General features: G+C 41.3%; 1 pseudogene and 1 gene segment (V, D, J or C); both read left to right on the top strand.

The window, feature by feature from the left end:
* The first annotated feature begins 5,985 nt into the window (after positions 1 to 5,985).
* LOC134482284 (T cell receptor alpha variable 22-like) lies at positions 5,986 to 6,510 on the top strand. The segment is given in 2 exon segments: positions 5,986 to 6,037; positions 6,215 to 6,510. Coding segments are annotated over 2 exon segments (348 nt in total).
* Positions 6,511 to 13,515: 7,005 nt separating this feature from the next.
* On the top strand, positions 13,516 to 14,187 carry LOC134482199 (T-cell receptor alpha chain V region CTL-F3-like; annotated as a pseudogene).
* Positions 14,188 to 22,660: the final 8,473 nt, after the last annotated feature.

Genomic DNA, 22,660 nt, shown 5'->3' on the forward strand with positions numbered 1-22,660 from the left:
ATTCTTGAAATCTACTTGAAAAATTGTAGTATGATTCCTTCTGCGACTTTATTTTGTATGCTTATGAATATTTTATATGCACTGTCTTCTCCCTGATGTGTATGATTCCACCATGGGAACATCAGAAATCGATTCTTTCATCCTAACATCTCCATGTCCTGCTGAAATGCAGACAGGAGTCGCAGTGCTAGCACATTAGTGCTCGCTGGCTCCAGGACAGAACTTTAGTTTCCTCTCCTTCTACTGGTGATGATTGTACAAGAAGATATTTTACTTCTATGAACACAGCCTATGAGGATGAATGCTCAGGAGTAAACAAAAGGAAAAAAGGAAAAGTAAGAGGGAATTCTCAAGCTGTTGCTTGGCTTGAGAAATGCAAGTGAGTAGTCGCCATGTAACCGTGAGCACCTGAGTAGGATTTGCAGTGCACACATAAAAGTAGGGCACGGTGGCTGTGCTGAGAGGTAAGAACAGAGAGATCCCTGTAGCCTGATACTCAACCATCAATAATGAACTCCAGGCATCAGTGAGAGAGCTTGTCTAAAATATACAAGGTAGATAGCCTCAGAAAAATGACATCCAAGATTGACATCTGAGCTCCTCACGAATATGCACATATGGATAGCTAAACAAACATATTCATGCACATGCATAGTATTATTATATTATATTATATTTTATTATATTATATTATATTATTCCCAGCACAGAGTTAATACCTACCTCAGTGGTTTATGTTCCCAAATGAAAGTCACACAAACAGCCTTTAAATTTTAATACGCCTTAAGCAGTACAATAGCTGGATGACTGTCTATCCTCTATGCTGTTAGAATCTACCTCCTACCAATAACTCTGAGTTACAACTTACTAATTTCTATGTTCCATCTTGACTGATTTTGACCAAATTGACCAGCCCTCTGGGTCATGTTCTCCTGGTCCCTTATATGGTGGCACTGCTTCTCCCTCCTCACATTATTACCCCTCCATGGCAACTTCCGTGTCGTCCTCCTTCCTCCTTCTGGTAGTTCCAAGCCCAGGAAGCCTAAACCACACCAATGTCTCTCCTTCCCAGCTATTGGCTACGGGCATCTTTATTTACCAATCAGAATTAACTGGGGGTGTACTCCCAGAAGCTACAGGCAGACCCTCTCATCAAAACAATTTTGATGGACCCAATTGGAATACAAGCTACACAGACACAGACACAGACACAGACACACACAGACACACAGACACACAGACACACACACAGACACACACACACACACACACACACACACACACCTACCTCTTCAGAATATGAGAAACAATATGCAAGGTTTTTCGCTAGTCTCTACATGTACACATGAACATGCACATACATACATACGTACGTACATACATACATACACACATGTGATTGCATATACCCTACATACTTAATTTGTGGCAAGCTCAGCACTGGACAAAAAAATGTTCTAATCTTATCTACAGACTAAAATCTGTCCAAAAAAATATGGATGCAGGGAAGTGGCTTGTCAAGCTCTACCATTACAGGGAAGGCAACTCCTTCATAATCCCTGCTTCATAAAACATCTGTCAGATATACTGAGGCAGAAAATGGGTACTCCAACATTGTGGAGACACAATTGTTGTGGGGACTGTCCAGCCAGTCTGCTTGTCTCTGCCATTTGTATAATATTTGGAAGCTGAGTCCCTGCCTACCCAGGTAAAATTTATTCCTCAGGTCTCTGATGAGATTGAAGACTATATAGTTATAGTCTTACTATAAGCTTAAGTTGTTTAGGATTTAAGATGATGATCTAGTCTAAGAAGGTCTTAGCATGGTAATGCTAGTTAGGATAAAATATATTTAGATAAAGAACTCTAAATATATCTATATAGGATGGATAATTTTACTTAGTTACCAAATTATATTTACTAGACCTTTAAATTGGGAATCTTCACTCTCTTCTATCCCTATTAGTCTTAGGTTTGATCTTCTCTTTGTGTCCTGTATTTCCTGGATGTTTTTGGCTAGGAGCCTTTTATGTTTTACATTATCTTTGACGGTTATGTCAATGTTTTGTATGGTATCTTCTGCCCCTGAGATTCTCTCTCTTATCTCTTGTATTTTGTGTGTGATGCTTGCATCTATGAATCCTGATCTCTTCTTTAGGTATTCTATCTCCAGGGTTGTCTCCCTTTGTGCTTCTTTATTGTTTCTATTTCCATTTTTAAATCCTGGGTGGTTTTGTTCATTTCCTTCTCCTGTTTGGTTGTTTTTTTCCTGTAATTCTTTAAGAGATCTTTATGCTTCCTCTTTAAGGGCTTCTACTTGTTTACTTGTGTTGTCTTGTATTTCTTTACGGGAGATATGTATATCCTTCTTAAAGTCCTCCATCATCATCATAAAATGTGATTTTATACCTAAATCTTGCTTTTCCAGTTTGTTTGGATATCCAGTATTTGCTTTGATGGGAGAAATGTGCTCTGACGGTGCCAAGTAGTCTTGGTTTCTGTTGCTTAGGTTCCTGGGCTTGCCTCTCGTCATCAGGTTGTCTCTGGCGTTAGCTTGTCTAGCTGTCTCTGACAGTGGCTTGACCTTCCTGTAGTCCTGTGTGTCAGCACTCCTGTAGACCTGTTTTCTTTCAATCGGATTGGGAACAGACTAGACGATTTCCTCTTGGATCGGGAATGTGGGCAGAGAGTAGCCTACTCTGAATTCTCAGGAGTGTCTGCACTTCTTAGGGTCCAGCACCCCCCCCCAACGGGGTTTGGGTGAGGGGAGCTGTGTGACCAGTTCAGTTCAGTTCAGTTCTGGACCCAGGCTTGACCCAGCATGTCACTGAGGGTGCTGGGTACCTGGAAGAGAATAGGGGACAGGAGACAGGAAGAAGGATGCCAAGACAAGAGTCTGATCAAGGTGACAATTTTATTTTCCCAAGGCTGAAGTTATACTATAACAAGGGTAACAGAGGGAGGGGGTAGTGTGACACATTTACACAGGCCAAGGACACAATATTTATACGATCGGGGAATGGGCTGATGTTGATAGAATGTCAGAAAGTTCACATGTTTGTCATATTAGTCAGCAGGATGTCAGTTTTTCAGAAAGGTTACAAGTCATCACATTGGGCGTCTTGATGTCAGATGTATTTCTCAGCAAGAGAATTTATCATATTATTATTCATCTTGACCACTAGATTTGTATTAGTCTTCTTCAGCTGGCTGAGGATTTTCCATGAACCCAGTCATACTTAAATCTAACTATAATAATAACATCACTAATGGAGGGCTTCAAGGGCATCGCTCCCAACACCAGCAGGTTTCTGCTGCTGACTGATCCTATACTCCTGTATTCAGAGGCGCTATGCAGTTTCATCTTGGGCCAGAGATGTGGGCAGATGTGGGCAGAAGAGGCGGTCTGTCATGTGGTCTCAGGATTGTCTGCACTTCTGGGTGTTCAGCAATCTCCTCCAAGGGATTTGAGTGCAGGGAGATGTTGGATCAGTTCAGTTCAGTCCCAAGATCCTTATGTTTCTTTTCAAAGGCATGGTTATTGTTATTTCATCTTTCTCCTTCTCCTTCTGTGTTGACATCCTTTCCTTTCCCAACTACCCTGGCTTCGTTTTTCCTATTTCTCCCATTAAATTTTCCTTGTCCTGCTCTTTCTTACTCTAGTGCTTCTCCCCAAACACATGATCCCTTGTACCTTTCTGGTCTCTGTGGTTACACCAGGTCATATACTTTATTTGAAAATTTGGAGCTAGGAACCTCTACCTTTTCCTATGGAGTTAGGAATTCAGTGGCAGAATATGCAGCCATTGTCTTTCCAAGCCTTGGTCAAGTCATTCATTACAATCATTTCTAATTCCATCGATCTTCCTGCAAAGTGTATGATGCCATTTTTCTTTACATTGACGAACATCCCATTACATATAGATACCACATTTTCATTATGCTCACTAGTTGAAGCACATTAGGGTGTTTCCATTCCCAACATACTGTGAATAGAACAGCATAGAACACAGCTAAGCAAGTATCTGGAGTGGGAGGTAGCATTCTTTGGACATATACCAAGAGGTGGCACTGGTAGGTCATGTGGTACAGTTATCTTTAGATGTTTGAAGATTTTTCACACTAATATCCAGAGTAGCTTCACCTCCTCCAGTAATGAATGTGGGTTCCTTTCCCCGTAGCTACCACTAGAAATTGCTATCAGTTGTTTTACTTTGTATTTTTTACTTGAGTGAGATGAAACTTCAAAGTTGTTTAAATTGCATTGCCCTGGTTGCTAAGGCTGATGAAAAAATTTCAGATGTCTTTTAGCCATTTTTATTTCTTCTATTGAGTACTTTAGACACCCTTGTCTTCTGACTTCTGCATTTCCTTCACCAGGATGCAAAGGGCTGATGTAATGAGGCTTGTGAGGATGGTCTGAAGTGACTTTGTTGGTTGTGTGGGTTCACTAGGGGGCACTGCAGGGTTCCTAGAAATTACTTTTTCTTAAGTTTCCCTGAGGTTTGAAGCACTGAGACGTGACATAAGGACATAAGGCAATCCACTCACAAAGAAAGGAGTAGGGATGATGGAGTGTAGCTACCTAGCACTACAGCCATTAGCACTTGGTCATTCTGTATGAAAGCAGAGATAGCTAGAGCCTGTTTAAAGGACAAATCTCTGAACAGATTTAAACAAAATAGAAACTCCTCTATTATGAGGATGGGCGCACAAGAGAAAAAAAATCTCCACTGCTTTCTATTTTTTAGTTTTATACCTAAAATTTCATAAAATCAAAGAACTAGAGATTATTGCAATATCTTTTATATCATATATAATAAATGTAATATACATTCTAAATTAGAACAAAAGATAATAACTACTTCTTGAGCAGAAAGCTGGTCAATTTAATGTATGAAAAACTAGAAGGGAGAGAGCCTTACTTAATCTGACCAGTCGTCTGTAGCCTGTTCTGAATCAGTTTTGTTTTCCTAATGAGCACAGCAAAAGAAGCCAAGAGTTAGAAAATAAATCAAGGTGAAAACACAGACATGCCTTGTTTTTCTTAAAACTGTGTTGGGAACATTTTCTACGCATAAGAATATTTTAATTGCAAGAAATTATTTTCATTTTGTGTAGCACATTGCACGCTGATTTGTTACATTGTGTAATTTAAGAGTCCTATCAGGGCTTATCTAATTGGGTACAATGATCACACTTAAGGGTGGGCCCTACGCTCATCATTAGAAGACCAATATAGAATGAATCCAGTGGTGTCCTTGTGTCACATTTCTTAATTTGAGCTCTTTCTTTTTCCTTCTTCCTTCCTTCCTTCCTTTTTTCTTTTCTTTTTCTTGTCATACTGGTTTCATCTCTATTTTAGGGCTACATGCCTTGTGTTTTTATGGTTGTGTGTGTGTGTGTGTGTGTGTGTGTGTGTGTGTGTGTGTCTTTCTTGCTATTTTTATTTTAAATGTGTTTTAAGGGGTATTTACTTGTTCCCCTGTTTGTTTGCTTTCTAAAGAGAGAAAAAAGAAAGGGCATAGAGTTAGGTGGGTGAGGAGGTGGGAAAGATCGTGGACGTGATGGAGGAGTAGAGACAATGACCAGATCATATTGTCTGGAAAAAATTCAGAACAACAAAACGTCAAACAGTCTCGCTAGGATTCTGCAAGGCTCTGCTTTACACACTGGAGCCATTACCTTCCTCACTGGCATTCTTCATTAATGTATTCCCCTTCCTCACACATTTCCCCCCAAACTCCTTATATTACACACTACATTCGAAACAGTGTCCTGGGCTCTACATCAATGCCCTCCACAGTCCTGGAGCAATGACAGTGCAGAGTCATGAGGTGGAGGTGGGTGGAGTTCCTTGTTCAGATGAATGAGGGAGCTCAGTGACTCAGAGAGAACCTGTAGTCTGTGAGCACAAGTTGTCTGGGCACAAGACTGACGCCCTTCAGAGCTGGAGAGAAGACATCCCAGCAAGTGGACAGGGCCATGGAGAGGAACCTGGGAGCTGTGCTGGGGATTCTGTGGGTGCAGATTTGCTGTGAGTTGTGCTAAGCTAAGTTCCTTTTAGGGATTCTCCAGAAATGTCGGTGGTGGAGGGGGAGAAAGTAGATGAAAATCTCCTGTGCATTCTTCCTCATGGGTGTTTCATGGGGTATTTGATTGATATGGGTGGATACCTCTCTTTAGTTCTGATTTCTTTTTCTGTTTCTAACAGGGGTGAAAGGAGATTCAGTGGAGCAGAGTCCTTCAGCCTTGAGTCTACATGAGGGAACCAGTTCTGTTCTGAGATGCAATTTTTCTATCACCATTACAACTGTGCAGTGGTTCCGACAGAATCCCAGGAGCAGCCTCATCAACCTGTTCTACCTGGCTTCAGGAACAAAGGAGAACGGGAGATTAAACTCAACATTCAGTTCTAAGGAGCGCTACAGCACCCTGCACATCAGCAATGCCCAGCTGGAGGACTCAGGCACCTACCTCTGTGCAGGGCAGGCACAGTGCTCCCAGTGAGCCTGCAGCCTGGCCACAAACTGCAGCTGGGTGTGCGACTACAACCCCTGCCACAGGAAGACTCTGCAGGAGGCTTTGCACAGCTGTGGCTTCATCAGATCTCCACCAATTATAGAGAATGCATTAGGAAAAATAAAAATCTCACTGCAGAAGCGCACAGTTAAATTCATACTGAATGATGCTGATTTGTAGAATGTTAAAAACTCAGAAACATCAGTGATTAAAATATACACCACACTTCATCAAATTCTTGTGCTTTTATCATAAAATATAAACCCCTCTTAAATAGTGCTGAGTCATTTGGGTCATTTCCCAAAATGAGAACTGAGAGCAATGGTTTCCATCCTCTGTTTAGAGAGCACCAACAACTCTTCCAGCTAATCTGCTCAACATGAAGTTAATAAGAGTACTAATTCCTGAAGGTATAATAAATTAAGTCATCAAAAGGCAAGACAAACAAATCTTATTATTAAATCAAGACATCGTTTCTATTGTTTTTACATTTTAAAAATATAATACATTTAATTATGTATTATAAAAATATTTTGCTTTAGAAAGAATCAAAGCCAAAAGTTAAATTATAAATTACAGAGACCTTATTTGCAACTTTTATCACAGTCCTGCTTTTAGCAATGGATCTACCAAAATGTTTATATGTCATATAATAATATATTTTCATATAATATATTATATATCTATAAGTAGTATATCTATCTATCTATATATTTAAGTATACACATGCAAAACCTATTAAAACAGTGCTTTCAAAATAAAAAGTGAAAACCTCCCCAATAACATACAATATTGGACAAATTATTTAATTAAATAATTAAATGTAATCTTAACAACTGATTTTCCCCAAGGGTTGGCAGATTACATTGCACAGTTGAAAACTCCTGCCTTGCCACTTTCTGTGAGGAACTGGAAACCATCCAGCCTTACGCATTCACGTATTGTCTGTCCATTGCTGTTATCCCTTTACAACTGCAGCTGAGTGGCTACAATGATGATGGATTGGCTGAAACCTTTTCTTTCTGGAGCTTCACAGATTGACTGACCCCCTTGTGATTCAGACAGCTTCCATCCCTATTGCAACTACATGCCTTTAAAATACAGACTTTTCTGAGCTTCCTAGACAATAAACAATTCCTAATTGCCAGTAAGATTTCTGTGAGCATAGCTACAAGTGGTGTTACTAGAGTAATAGCCTTTGCAGTAAGAATTATTGATTCAGTCATCTCAGAGAGTTCGCAATTAGCAACCACCGACCGTAACCATAGATTCCTGGTAGGATATGGCTATTGAATTAGGTTAGATCTAAACATGGAAACATGGTCCAGAAATGTGGTACCCAGAAAATGCTTCCTAACTGATCCAATAGAGCTTTGTCCTAGTTCCATTCCTGATTAGCCTTGACTTGAAAGAGTTTGTCTCATAAACAAATGAGCTAGAGGACTACAGATAGCAATTTTAGATGTTTTCTAGACAAGATATAAAATGAACTTTTATTATTATTATTAATTTTAGTTTATTATTTAGGAATCTCACAGCATATGCCCTGACCATGCTCACCTCTCAATTGTCTCATACCCATGCCTTCTCCTCTTGACCTCCTCCCACATAAAAGAGGGGAAATGTCCCTTTTGTATGGTCCATTTCGTCACCAAAGCATCATCAAATTCCTAGTGGCAATACCCCAAAAAGAGAAAGAATCTTCCTCCTCCTGCATCCATGCCAAAAACCATCATCTGAAGAGAGCTATGAGGTGTCTGGAGTTAGTTTTCCCATTCCTTACCCTCCCATACTGCAGTGCTTTGGGCCAGCTCTCCATCATCCATAGCTAGTGCCTCTGTGTGACTGCCACTAAGGGGAGGGGCCAACTCCTCCCGTAGTCTTGGGCAATAACATGGCTTCAGGCAGCACTGGCTTAGGTGGTAATATAGGTGAAGACATAACACTGACCTTGGGTACATCAGGACCAGTGACCAACTCATGGCCCTCAGTGACTGCATAGTCGAGGAACCTCAATGTGGTCTCCGGTGGTTTACATATACTGCTCACCTCAACATGGCTCCACGAGGGAGCAAAGCCCGAGAACTTCACCAAGGCATCAAGAAGTAGTACAGACTGTGTAAGTCCTCATGTTTCTCAGGCTTTTTTGCAGCCTGGCACAGCAGCATGGACCACCAACAGCAACATGGCATCCTGTGGAATCACAGACCACAGTGGTTATTCAAGGGGGCTCAATCCAAAAAGTGAATCTTTCCTCATCTTGGGCCTCTGTCATTGCCTAGAACCAGGAGGTATCCTCCAGCCAGGCATTAGGCTTCTGTCTCCACCTCACTCCTGCAGGAACCATCACCTCTTGTTAAATCCACCATTTTCAGTTATGTATGTTGGGTCTGGAAAGGACATGGTCCAATCTGTCTACCAACAAGAAACAAGAGCTCCAATCTGTGTAACATGGGTACTTGGAGCAAGCAAGACACAGACTGAACAACTGTTATTCTGTTTTTAATTGAAGATATATGGTTTTCATGTAATCTATCCTGACCAGAGCTTTGCTTCCGTCATCTCCTACCAGTACCTCCTCACCTCCCCACATAGAACTCTACACCCTCCCTCTATTCTTAGAAAACAAGCAAGCAAATAAACATATCAGAATGGAACAAAAGAAACAATCAGAAAAAAACACAACCAAATAAGATGCATGAGAAGCACAAACACATGGGGACATGTGCACATACAAAAATCCATAAAAACACAAATTTCAAAACCATCATGTACAAGAAAATGACAAATATGGTAAACAATCCCCAGACAGAACATCCTGAGAGGAGAAAATATTTCTGAAAATACTTTGAATTTATATGAGTTTGCCATCTACTTCTGGACATGAGGTTGCCTTCAAGTGTGGTTTATGTACACAGTCGAACTCTGTTGGAGAAAACTAAGTTTTTTGGTTTTTTTGTTTTTCTGACATTGTCAATTGGAGACTTCTTGTTTAGGCCTGAGCATCATGCCCATTTCCTCCTGTCGTAAGTGAAACTCTATCTGTATTTGATCTGTGCAGGCCTTGTGTAGGTTGCCCTTATTACTGAGTTCACATGTAAATCACTCTTAATGGTTCTAAAAGGCATTATTTCCTTACTGCCTTCCATGTCCACTGGATCTTACAATCTTTCTGCTTTTCTTCTATAAAATTACTTGAGGGAAGAAGTTCAATGAAAATATTCTATTTAGCACTGGAAGTTTCAGAATCTCTCATTTCTGTGCATTTTCCAGTCATGGACTTGTAGGTTTCTCTGTTTGTTTCCATCTACTACAGAGGATGCTTCCCTACTTATTTCCAAACAAGACAATGATCTCAGGCTATAGCAGAAGTCATTAGAAGTCATTATATTGATACATGCTTTAGGAGAACAATATGTGGTTTTCCCAGGGTCTATGCCCTATCTAGTTTGAGGTTTTTGTCCACCACAGAAGAATGAGGCACAGGTTCCTCCTCATGGAGTGGGCCTTAGTTCCATTCAGAGGTAGTCCAGTATCATTTGTGCCATTATTGCACTAGTGTACCATTTAGGCAGGTCAACATTGTAGGTCAAAGTGTTTAGAGCTGTGTTTGTGTTTACCTCTCTCCTCTGGCAGTGTTCAGAGTACTTTCCTATACCATGAACATTATTAATCCACAGGGCTGAAAACTCTAGTTAGGCAACAGCCTGACATTGCCATTTTTAATGGGATGTGTATGTATTGTCTTCAACAACAGTGTGTTACCATCAGTTTGTGGAGAGAAACCAATAGCCTTGAAAACTAGGAAATCGCTTGAGTTTTTTTAAATATTTCCATGGGGCACCTTTGGCTAACAACCCAGATGATACCCATTCTTGGAACTGGTGGATTCACTTGTTGGTAAGTGATGTCTACTTGGTTCTTTGTCTCCCTGTTATTTGATAATTTCATTTAGATTCCATTTACACATGCACACGCACACGCAGATGAATGTATTTATTAAGAAGCCTCCTCTATAGCAGGTTCCATATGACGTCTCAGTTGGAGCTTAGTTTCTCATCCTCTATCCTCTCCCTTATCCTCTCACCCCTCCTACTTTCTGTTTAGTCCTCCGGTTCCATACTCACTCTGTCTCTTTTACTATCTATTCTATTTTTCCTCTACTCAGGAAAAATAATCCCTCTACCCTAATCACTATCTTATTCTGAACTTCTGTAGGTGTAAAGATTGTAAGAAGCCTATTGAAGACTTAAAAGCTAATATCCACATTTAAGCAAATACACACTGTATTTGTTTTGGGGGTCCGGGTAACATGACTCAGGATGATTTTTTTCTAGTTTCAACCATTTACTTGTAAATTTCATAGCTCAATACTGAGTGATATTTCATTGTGTATATGTACCACATCTTCATTACTATTCCTGGGATCTAGGCTGCTCCCAATTTCTAGTTATTATGAATTGAAGAGCAGAAAACAAGTGTTTCTGTAGTAGGACAGAGTCCTATGAGGATGTGCCCAATGTGGGGTAGTTGAGTATTGAAATGCATCTAGTTCTGTCTTCCTGAAGAACATCGCACTTGGTTCCATAGTGGCTGTCAAAGTTAGCACTCTCTCCAGCAGTGGATAAGTGTTCCCTTTACACTACATTTTCACTCACATAAGGTATTTATTTTATTGATTTTGGTCCTTATTACTGATGTAAGGTGAAATCTCATAGAGATTTTAATTCACATTTTTCCTGAGGTCTAAAGATGTTGAAATTTTCTTTGAATATTTTTCAGCCATTTGTGTTTTATATTTTGAGAACATTCTGTTTAGATCATTCCCAGTTTTACTTAGGTTGTTTCTTTTCCTGATGAGCAGTCTTTTTATTTTTTATTTATTTATATTAGATATAATTCCTTGTACTAGCTGGTTTTGTGTGTCAACTTGACACAAGCTGGAGTTATCACAGAGAAAGGAGCCTCCCTTGAGGAAATGAGGAAATGCCTCCATGAGATCCAGCTGTAAAGCATTTTCTCAATTAGTGATCAAGGGTGGGAGGGCCCATTCTGGGTGGTGCCATCCCTGGGCTTGTGTTGTATAAGAAAGCAGGCTGAGCAAGCCAGGGGAACAAGCCAGTAAGCAGCATCCCTCCATGGCTTCTGCATCAGCTCCTGCTTCCTGACCTGCTTGAGTTCTGTCCTGACTTCCTTTGGTGATGAACAGCAATGTGAAGTGTAAGCTGAATAAACCCTTTCCTCCCCAATTTGCTTCTTGTGCATAATGTGTTTGCAGGAATAGAAACTCTGACTATGACAGTCCTATATCATATGCATAATTGATAGTGATAATTTCTCCTTCCATAAAGTCCCATATTGTTCAAATCATGGCCTGTACACAATCTTTTCAGTTTCATGAACTTCCACTTATCAATTATTGTTTTTAGCAACTGTGCTATTGATGTCCTGACCAGAAGGTTTTTTCCTGTACCAATGATTTCAAGACTATTCCACATTTCTCTGTTAGATTCAGAATATCTTTACATCTATTCATGTCCTTGTTCTATTTATACTTGAGTTTTATGGACTTATGTCTGGTCTTTAATTATATTCCCTTGATCAACATGTCTGTTTTAATGCCAATACCATGCTCTTTTTCTGACAATAATTTTGTAGAACAACTCAAAATCCAGGATTGTGATATCACAAGCAGTTCTTTTATTGTTCTTGATTGTTTTAGCCATCTATGTTTTTGGTGTGTCATATGAAGCTGAAGTATTTTTCTACTTGTGTGAAGATTTCTGTTGGAATTTTGATGCAGATTGCATTGTATCTGTCAATTGCTTTTTGTTAGGATGGCCACTTTCACTATATTAATCCTGCCAACCAATAAGCCTGGGGTATCATATCTGATTTCTTCTATTTCTTCTGTGTTTTAAAACTGTTCTATATACACTTTTCATTTACATGTGTAGAGTTTATACAAGATATTTCTATATTTTTGAGACTATTGTGATATGTGTTGTTTCAATGATTTCTTTCTTAATGTGTTTGTTTTTACTATATGGAAGTCTACTGAGTTATACATGTTTCTTTTCTCTCTTGCTGCTTTGCTGAAAGTGTTATCAGCTGTAGGAGTTCCTAGGGGAGTCTTTAACATATAAAAATCATATAATTGTCAAGTAAAGATACTTGACTTCTTCCTTCCTTATTTGTGTCTTCTTGATCTTTAATTGTCTTATAACTCTAGCTAAGATTTCAATCACTAAATTGATTAAATGGACAACTTTGTATGGTTCCTGATTTTGGTGGAAATGCTTTAAAATTTGCTCCATTTAGGTTGATTCTTGGTTGTGAGTTTGCTGTATATTGATTCTTTATTTTGTTGAGCCATGTCCCTTGTGTCTAGTCTCTTCAGGACTTCTATTATGAAGTCATGTTTATAAAAGTATCTCTTATTCGCCAGATGTAATTGTAGTCTCTGGAGCTTACTGCCTGTGTATACTAGCCTCAGTCTAGTCCTGGAAGCGTGGGAGCATCTTCACAGAAGCGGGGCCAAGGGGAAGTATGGAGAAGGGGAAAGGGGGATAACATTTGAAATGTAAATAATAAAATATTCAAGAAATATAAAATTTAAAAAAAGAAAGGGGGTGGGGACACAGAACTGGGTTAGACTGGAAAGAACAGATAAATACAATCAAGCTTCATTGCATAACATTCTCTAAGAACGAATAAAATGAGAAAAGGTAGATAAATTTTATCAGAGGTGTATTTGAATGTGTATATTCTTTTATATATGCTCACCACACTAAATACCGTAGGATACAAATAGTTCAGTAGCACTAGTGATTTCAGGCATCCACTGGGGACTGGAGACCTGCCTCCTTTGTGGAGCTTCCAAGTTTATTTACACTGTGCTCTCCTGATCTCTGTGGTGCAGGTTGAAGGGAAATCAGCAGAGGGCGCTGCCGCTTCAGATGTGGTTAACATCTCATTCACATGGTTGTTTAAAAGGACAGACTCACTGTGCAGACAGAGGTCCTTGTCTCTGAGGGAGGAGTTTGAGGAGAGCCTGCAGAGGACTTGCCCTGTGACTTTGGTGCACTCAAGGACCAAGTGTCATTTCTTCTATGAACACGCTTCCTGAAACCTGCTCTGTTCTTGTGCTCCTCCTAATGCTCCGTAAGTTATGTTCAACTCTAAGGGTTAATCATGTCCTTTTCTTACAACTCTAGAAGTCTTTAGTGTTCCTTCTCAAATAAAAAAGTAATTCCTCTGTATTTATGCATTTTTGTACTTATTTATTCATTTTTTTTATTATTTATTTTCAGGGAGGAGCAATGGAGACTCAGTGACTCAGACAGAAGGCCTGGTCAGTCTCACAGAGGGGTCACCTGTGGTGCTGAACTGCACCTATCAGACTACTTACTCAGCTTCTACCCTGTTCTGGTATGTGCAATATCTCAGTGAAGCCCCTCGGCTACTCCTGAGGAGCTCCACAGACAGCAAGAGGACCGAGCACGAAGGGTTCCACGCCACTCTCCATAAGAGCAGCCGCTCCTTCCGTCTGCAGAAGCCCTCAGCACAGCTGTCAGACTCTGCCCTGTACTACTGTGCTGTGGAGACACAGTGAGGGAGACGGCAGGGGAAGCTGCACATGAACCAAGGGTGCAGGAGGGCTGAGGAGAGGGAAGGCCGGGGGAGGGAGGCTATGTGCTTTGGCTAAGTGATTGTTTTCCTAGCTGCTTAAAAAATACCTACAAATCACAGGTCAAATTGCTAGAAATGTAGGTATTTGTGGTTATTTTGACAAGATAGGATGGATGTCAGTGCTAGTAAGAACCCAGGTTTTGATCCCCAGAAATAGCGCCAGACCTCTCCCAGAAAATACCTCCAGGGACACCCTACCATGGAACTTAGCTCTACCTGGCTGTCTTACAAAATTGAGTGATTTAAGTTTTCCAACGATCGTCTGTTATTACCCCATGAATTTATGACAAATGAAGAACATAAACTCTAGCTTTCAAAATCTGCTTCAGTCTCACTCCATAAGTTATGTACATTTTTCCTCTCCTAGGTACATCTTTCAAAGATTCCCTCCTTATTCCTGTCTCAGTTCTTGTCTTTTGTTGTGAAGAGACACCACAATCAAGACAATTTACAAAAAGGGCATTTAATTGAGGGTTTAATTACAGTATCAGAGGGTGACCATTATGATGGGGAGTGTAGCAGTCAATCAGTCAGGCAGGCAGGCAGGCAGGCAGTCATGGCCCTGGAGCAGTAGCTAAGGGCTTACATCATATTACAAGCAAGGGGCAGAGAGAGGGAGAACTGGGCCTGGTTTTGACTTTGAGATTTCTAAGATCACCACCAATGACATGTTTCTCCTGACAAGATCTCACCTCATGATCCTTCCTAAACAGTCTACCAGCTAAGAACAAAACATTCAGATATTTGAGCCTATTGGGGCCCTTCTCATTCAAACCACCATACTCCGTGACAGTCTTCACTTAGTGAATGTGCTCATGAAATACAGCTGGTGGAGCTTTCAAGATGATGCCCGGAGAGGGAGCTCCTTCCCTCCCTTCCCAGTTCTACATCTTGTGAAGGAGGGAGCTTGTGTATCGAGAAAACTCTCCCCATTAATGACCACTCTCTTCCTCCGTTGCACTTTGACTAAATCCTGATAATGTGGTGTAGCCACTCACCTGGGATTTGGGTTCTTTGATAATATGGGAAAGGAGAGAAAGGTTTTGAATCTTCTCAATTCTCTAAACAAAATATTAGTTTAAACTCAAATGCTCTGGTATTCATGTTTATCTCTTTCTAAAGAAAGAAAGACCTGAAATTTAAAAAATAAAAAAACAAACTGTAATGTGTGTTAAGAAAGACTCAGTTTTCTGTACATAAAGAAGTGAATGTTATCTTACAGTTTATGGAGAAAAATGGAATGTCAAATTGTGTTTCTACTCCAAAAACTCTTACTAATGGCCCAGCATAGAACAGAGTCTCTCAGGTGAGAGCTTGTCAAGACTGGAATGAGTGCTAAATCTAATAAAAAATCCCAGTGTCAGGCAAGGGAACCCTCCTTTAAAGTTGTTGGTCAGGGGATTTCTAGAGTTTCTTCCAAATAAAATTGGTTACTACCACTGCCATTGATTGCCTCATAGAACATGAAGGTAAGACCATTTTGTTTAGGGCACCATGTACTTCAGACATAGGGCTTGGAGGAATATATAACTAGAACTGCCCTGAAGACTCCTCCCTGAGGTGAGTTCTCACAGTGTGCAGAGATGCTCTGTAAGACTCCACTGGAGAAAAGCAATGAATTATCATACCAAAATGTAAAGTCTCTGAAAGAAAACAATGACCAACGTGTCAGGATATCCACAGGGTGTAATAGCAGCACTTCCACATTGGGAGAAGCTAACATATGCCTTACTGAACTTAAGGCACGTTCAGTAGGAGGGAACTTCAGCCTAAAACTCTAAACCTAGTAAAGTCCCCATGGCTGAGAATGTCATAGACGCTAAAGGAGAACCCACTACAGCCGCTTTCCTAAATCAGTGTAGCTCCTAACTGTATTCAAAATATTTATAATTACACACAGAGACAAATGTAGTTTTCAGCCCTCATCAAAGAACTTTCATTTTGAAGCAGATGAGGCCACTACAGCGATGACAACTGACCTGAATGCAGAGTAAATGGCTATGAGATGTCCAGTCCCAGTTGTGCTCCAGAGTCCCTTATCCAGATAGACTCCAGGTATAAGAAGTACCAGTGGTGGGGTCACATGGCATGGTCTTGAGTTTTAAACCATTCAACATTTTGAAGACTGTTCTTCACCAAATACCCCTCAATTACAATTTCACCCACCAGGTGATGAGGAAGTGGCCATAAACATATTTCGGATCTGGCTCGGTTGCATGGCTGAGTCCACAGTCTCTTCATTGTAGATGCTGCCAACATCCTTTCTCAGCTTTTAGCCAATGCTGGTTTACATTATGAGTATTTGCTTCCTGGTTCCTTAACTCAAATCAAAGTGGTTTATTTCCAGACAGTGTCGTGGAATCTGAATCTCTCCCTCCTCCCTAACTGCTTCTAATAAGCTTTTCTGCTCTCACTGTTCACTGCTTCAACACTATGTGCTCTCTGATCTGTCTAAGGAGGATTTTGTCCTTAGTGAGCTGCCTTTGCAAAAATTGCCTCACAGAATGGACCTGTTAAGGTTCTCAATGCCCTCATTTTGATTGATCACAGGCACGCGTACACACACACACACACACACACACACACACACACACACACTGGGGGAGGCAGGCAGGAGAAGGAGAGGGAGAGGGAGTTACAAACTAACCCTTGCTAGAGTGAGACTTGTGGTACTGGAACTGGAAGTCGATTCTCATAACCACTGCCCCCTGGTGTCCATGCTCTGCATAGTCTCCTCCTGTAGGCAGGACCTACAGTATGGCAGGTGGCAATCCTAAGTTATGTTGAATTTATAAGAAAGGCCAAGGCACTGCACAGGTAAGTAAGTCTCTCATCACTTTACCATTTGTTGATGGGACTTAGAGTTTACCAAAGTGAAGATTGTCTGTGCTGGACTTGTTATTTTAAATGTACTTTCACAATGTTTATTTGAATATATACTTCTTAACTCACTTGCTCATATGGAAACACATATGCAATATTCTTAGCTGTATAAATCACACATCTTTCTCAGGCATTTTGATGGCATAGTCTAGAAATCTAGTAACTCCTCAGTGTCTGAATTCTATGTTCCTGGCTCTTGTTTGAAATGTGTAGAGAAGCTGCGATTATATCACTCTAAAATATTTTTCTCCCATTTCATTTCATAACTTTATATTTGTCTTTTAAAAACCCACAAGTCTTACACTTAGACACACATACCCTTTCCCTGTGGATGATCAGCAATCCTCCTCATTCACCCTAGGAAGGCAGCAAGAACAGAGGAAAGTCCACGGCAGTTGGGAACTTCTCAGTTCTCAGTTGAGCCTCTTGAGGACACTCCTCTCTGCAAAATGAATGGCTTTGCCATAGATTACAGTCAACTCAAGGAAACCTCCCATCTCTGTCCTTCTGTCCTCTCATCTTTTTTTTTAACTGTAAAACACCAAGTCTATATTTATATCCACATATAAAAAAACAACTTTAAGCTGAAATATATCATAAATAAAGCTTGTCTACTGACAACTTAAGTATCAACAATTAAAATAAATCAAACTGGAATGAAATAAACACATTAACAAAAATGCAACAAGTGTACCTCCTCACGCGTACTGTTGCCTCCCAGGGAAAGACACACAGCCTCACCTCTCCCCATGGCATATTTAGCTTTATACTACCTGTGCTTACTGACCTATTTTCTTACTAAGCTCATTCTTGTCTTATGACCCCATTTTAGTTTTCTGGCTTTGAGAGGGTGAGTGGGATAATAGTGGGTTCTGGAAAGTTTTGTAGGAGGCATAGGGAGGTGGTGTTCATGAATATAATATGTTCATATATGAAATTACTGAATAATTATTTTTTTAAAACCTCCTCCACTTTCAGTAAATGTTGTGACAGCACATTTACTCTACCTTACACAGAGGGTAGAGGCAGGCCAAGGGAAAGAAAATGTCCCTTCCTAGTTGTTTCTTCAGTGTTATTAGGATGAAGTTTTCTAAATCTCCTTCAGCTCAGAGCAACCTCTGTCTACCTCGTCAAACTTTATTTGCTTCCTGGGAATCTCTCAGGAAGGAGTGAGCTGCTTTCTACTCACCTTAGTGACCTTGCTGTGTATACGAAAGCTTGGAGAGCTCTGTGAGTATCACTCTGCTTCAGTACTTCTTCACAGAAAGAACAGTGTGTGGCTTTAGTCTGAGCAGAGACCCTCCTGTGGCTGAGTTCCCCACACAGCACTAACGCTGTAAGAAGGTAAAGAGCCCAGGGGTGCCCCACCATGATGGCTGCACCTGTGCATGTTTAGCAGCTGCTCACCCCTTGTCCCTCAGGATCCTTCCCTGCATGTGTGAGATTCTCATCTGGGAGTCTCACCAGTGACTCCTGAAGCTCACACAGGAAGATGACTTGTCTCATTCATGGGGAGTTTTCAGGATCAGTGCAGGTAGGGTGAACATCTCTCCACCTGAGGATCCCCTGACAATGGGACCAAGGGAGCTGGGTGCTCCTCTGTCCTGAGTCACAAGTGCTGAGCTGGACACAACCTGAGCCTTGCAGAGTAGGACACCAGGGTCCCAGCCTCAGGCACTTTCAGGGAGTTGGCATGGTCCCTGAAAGCAACAAGCAGAGAAAGTGGAATCTTGGGAAGTGCTTCATTCCTATGGGATAAGTCTGAGCTGCCATTTACTTGTGTCTTGTTAGAAAAAAAAATCTGATTCTTAAGGAACATTTTCACCCAAGAATAAAAATTGTACAAAATTACACTACTGAATTCTGATCAAATTAGAGGTCATTAATTGTTTTAATACTGTATGAGACAACTGCAGGCTTAGATGCTATAATGTTTACTGTGAATTAGTTTTGAGGAGATTGTGTGTGTGTGTGTGTGTGTGTGTGTGTGTGTGTGTGTGGTTGTTACTAGTTTCATTTCTCAAGTAACCGTCATTATGGTGAAACTTTAAAATGCACTCCTGCATTGTTATGAATGCAAGCCCATGGTTTCCTGCAGTCACCATGCACCAGCACACCAGGGCTGCTGCCCCACCCTGCCCCTGTCACTCTAGACTGCACACTCCTGCATTAGTTTCCCCAGTGTTCCTCCTCCTTACACAGTCGCCATTTTCTCCAGCATTTAGAACAGATCTTGACTGTTCCAGGACTGTCCCACATTTTAAAATGCATTCCAAAGCTAGGAAACCATTGCACTTAAGCTATATTTTTATGTTTCTCTCCCTCTCCCTCTCCCTCTCCCTCTCCCTCTCCCTCTCCCTCTCCCTCTCCCTCTCCCTCTCCCTCTCCCTCTCCCTCTCCCTCCTGCAGTGGTTTCATTTAAATTATTTCACAGTGAAGACTGTTCTTTGTAAGGTTTGTGAGTGTGAGTCTATGTCAATGTCAACCCATGCAGAGGTTCTGAGGAAGACAGAAGAGAGCATCAGAATCCCTGGAGCTGGAGTTACAGGCAGCTGTGAGGCACCTGATGCAGATGTTAGGAAGGGAACTAAGGTCCTACAAGGACAGCAGGCACCATTATCTGCTGACCCATCTTTCAGACCCCAGTTCATGGTCTTTCGGGAGAGCATGTACCTGTTCCCTGGTTGTTGTTTCTCTGAGTTTCCAGGCTACTGTGCGGCTGAAGCATGTTCTCTTTGATGTGCCCAGTCCTCCCCTGGTCCTGGTTTCCTAAGTACATAGAACCCCAGGGTCATCTCAAAATGTACCCTTCCCTCACTGTTCTCCACCCAGATTCTAGGCAGGTCTGGTTTGTGAGGAGCTTCAGTCTCTGAAGTCAGGGAGGGAACACCACAGGGTGTGGCCTGGTAGGGTTCCTGGGTGGAGCTGACTAGTTGCAGGAGGAGGGGTCACTTCACCATCCCCACTAACACCACAGCCCAAGAGTTGGTTATTTGGTTCTGTCTCCAGCAGACACACAAGCACCATGAAGAGGTTATTGTGCTCTCTGCTGGGGCTTCTGTGCACCCGAGTTTGCTGTGAGTCTGACTGTCAGCATTCAGGGCACCTGAGAGGATCTGGCTCAGCACATGGAGGGGTGGGGAGAGCAGCTTAGGACAGAGCTACCACCTTCTCAGAGGACATGTTCAAGGCTCTGTGGGCACTGCAATGGCAGTCATCAGTGTCTCTTTCTTTGTTTCTAATCAGGGGTGAAGGGGCAGCAAGTGCAGCAGAGTCCTGTGTCCTTGGTTCTGCAGGAGGGAGAGAAAGCAGAGCTGCAGTGCACCTTTTCTACAACTTTCAACAGTGTGCAGTGGTTTTACCAACGTCCTGGGGGAAGCCTCGTCAGCCTGTTCTTCAATCCTTCTGGAACAAAGCAGAGTGGAAGACTGACATCCACGACAGTCCCTAAAGAACGAAGCAGCTCTTTGCACATCTCCTCCTCCCAGACCACAGACTCAGGCACTTATTTCTGTGCTATGAATCCACAGTGCTCCCCACACACCTGCAGCCTGTACACAAACATTCAGCTGGGTGGGTGAGTGCCTAACCAGTCACAACACATCAGGAAGACATCACAGAATGTCTGCCAGGGTTAATATCATTTTTTTATTTATATTTGTAGAATTTTAACTTCAAGTAAGCTTTGGCCCAGGAGGTTCAGGACTTTGGTTTTTATCTTTATTGTTCAATACATACTTCGTTCTGAGCCATAAATTTCCATTCTAGAACTAACAGAGAAGCTGACAGGAGGATTGAATCAATGTGATCATTTAAGCCACACTGCAAAAACAGCTGCTGTGCTCTCTGCTGGGGCTTCTGAGCACCCAGGTTTGCTGTGAGTCTGGCTGTCAGCATTCAGGGCACCTGAGAGGATCTGGCTCAGGAAATGGAGAGGTGAGGAAAGCTGCTCCATTCTTCTACAGAGCTCCCACCTTCTCAGAGGACATGGGAGTGTTTACAGGGCTCATGGGTGCTGCAATGACAGCCATCTGTGTTTCTTTCTCTATTTCTAATCAGGGGTGAAAGGGCAAGAAGTGGTGAGGAGAAAAGGAGTGGAAATCAAAGGCAGGCATCCAGGGAAGCTGGATGCTCCAGCATTCTTACTGCTGCTATGAAAAAAATGCAATCTAGAGGGTGAAAAAGTGTATTGCACTTTTACTTCCAGGTCATAGTTCATCGTTGGTGGTAATCAAGGCAGGAACTCAAACAGGAGATTCAAATAGAAACCTGGAGAGAGTCTGTTGCTAACTCACTCACAGACTCATTCCTCATTAGCTTCCTTACACAGACCTGGTCACTTTCCCACAGAATGGTGGCACCCGCAGTGGGCTGGTCTCCAATACATCAAAAAATGCTGCTTGGCGTTATAGTGCTATTTCATTAAATTTACAGAAAACTTTAGGGTATATTGAAGCTATTGAACCTTCCAATTCATGATTTTGAGTCATCTTTTCATTCATTTAACTTGTCACTGCTTTGAGCTTTTCTAGACAGACATCTGAACATCTTTAAGAAAATAACTAGAAAATATGAAAAAAGAACTCAACCATGTGTTGTTATTAAACAGTATATATAACACTATTACACATAGTTTAAATAACTTTAAATAGAATGTTTTCAAAGTTTTTACAACTTGATAAAAGAGAATGATTGACTCATTCTATAATGAACAAAATGAGCAGACTCTAAATGCACATGTACGGGATAAGGACAAATACTTGGAATGCAGCTAGGGATTGTCTGGGTTAGTACAGCGTGGTTGTGGGGTCTCCATGATTTTACTAGGACATGGAGGACATTGCAGAAAACCACAGCAAATCAAAGTGAGGAGCTGTGGATCCTAGTGACGGTGGGCGTGTCTACAGTACAACCCCTGCTCCTGCTGAGGCTCAGGAAACCCTGGAGAGGACAGCAGGAAAGATGGCGGGAGTCAGAGGATCAGGTGATGCTGTGTAACTAACTGTGTCTCCTAGGAATGTTGGAAACTGCACAGATGAGGTCTCACCAACATAACTGCCTCAACAGGAGCTGAAACACAGCAGCTAAAGTGGACGGGGAAAGCACACACAGTCTCCATTCTAGACAATGAACTACTGGAAACCAGGAATGCCGAAGGTGGGGAAATGGTCTTTCCCTGAGATGAGCACACCAATTGGTTATCCAATACTGACTGGTCAGTCCTGAAGGCATACAATTAACATATGAACTGAAGAAGTTGCATTTTTGTATGGACGAATAGACATGTATATACATACATATGTAACAGTAACAACATTTAATGACACAGACGCCATACATTTGAAAGAGCAGGGAGAAATAGATGGGCAGTTTGGGGAAGAGGGAAGGGAAGGAGGGTTGATGTGATTATATATAATCCCCAAAACTAAGAGAAACATAAAAATTAGTGGAAAAGGTATGTTTATAATTTAATAAGCATCATTTGTACACGTGGTCTGTATAAGGGGTAAATAAAATATAACTCATGTCAAATTAAACCATTTACTTATTTTCTGATGGTTTA

Source organism: Rattus norvegicus, chromosome 15, assembly GCF_036323735.1.
Source record: "Rattus norvegicus strain BN/NHsdMcwi chromosome 15, GRCr8, whole genome shotgun sequence".
NCBI lineage: Eukaryota > Metazoa > Chordata > Mammalia > Rodentia > Muridae > Rattus > Rattus norvegicus.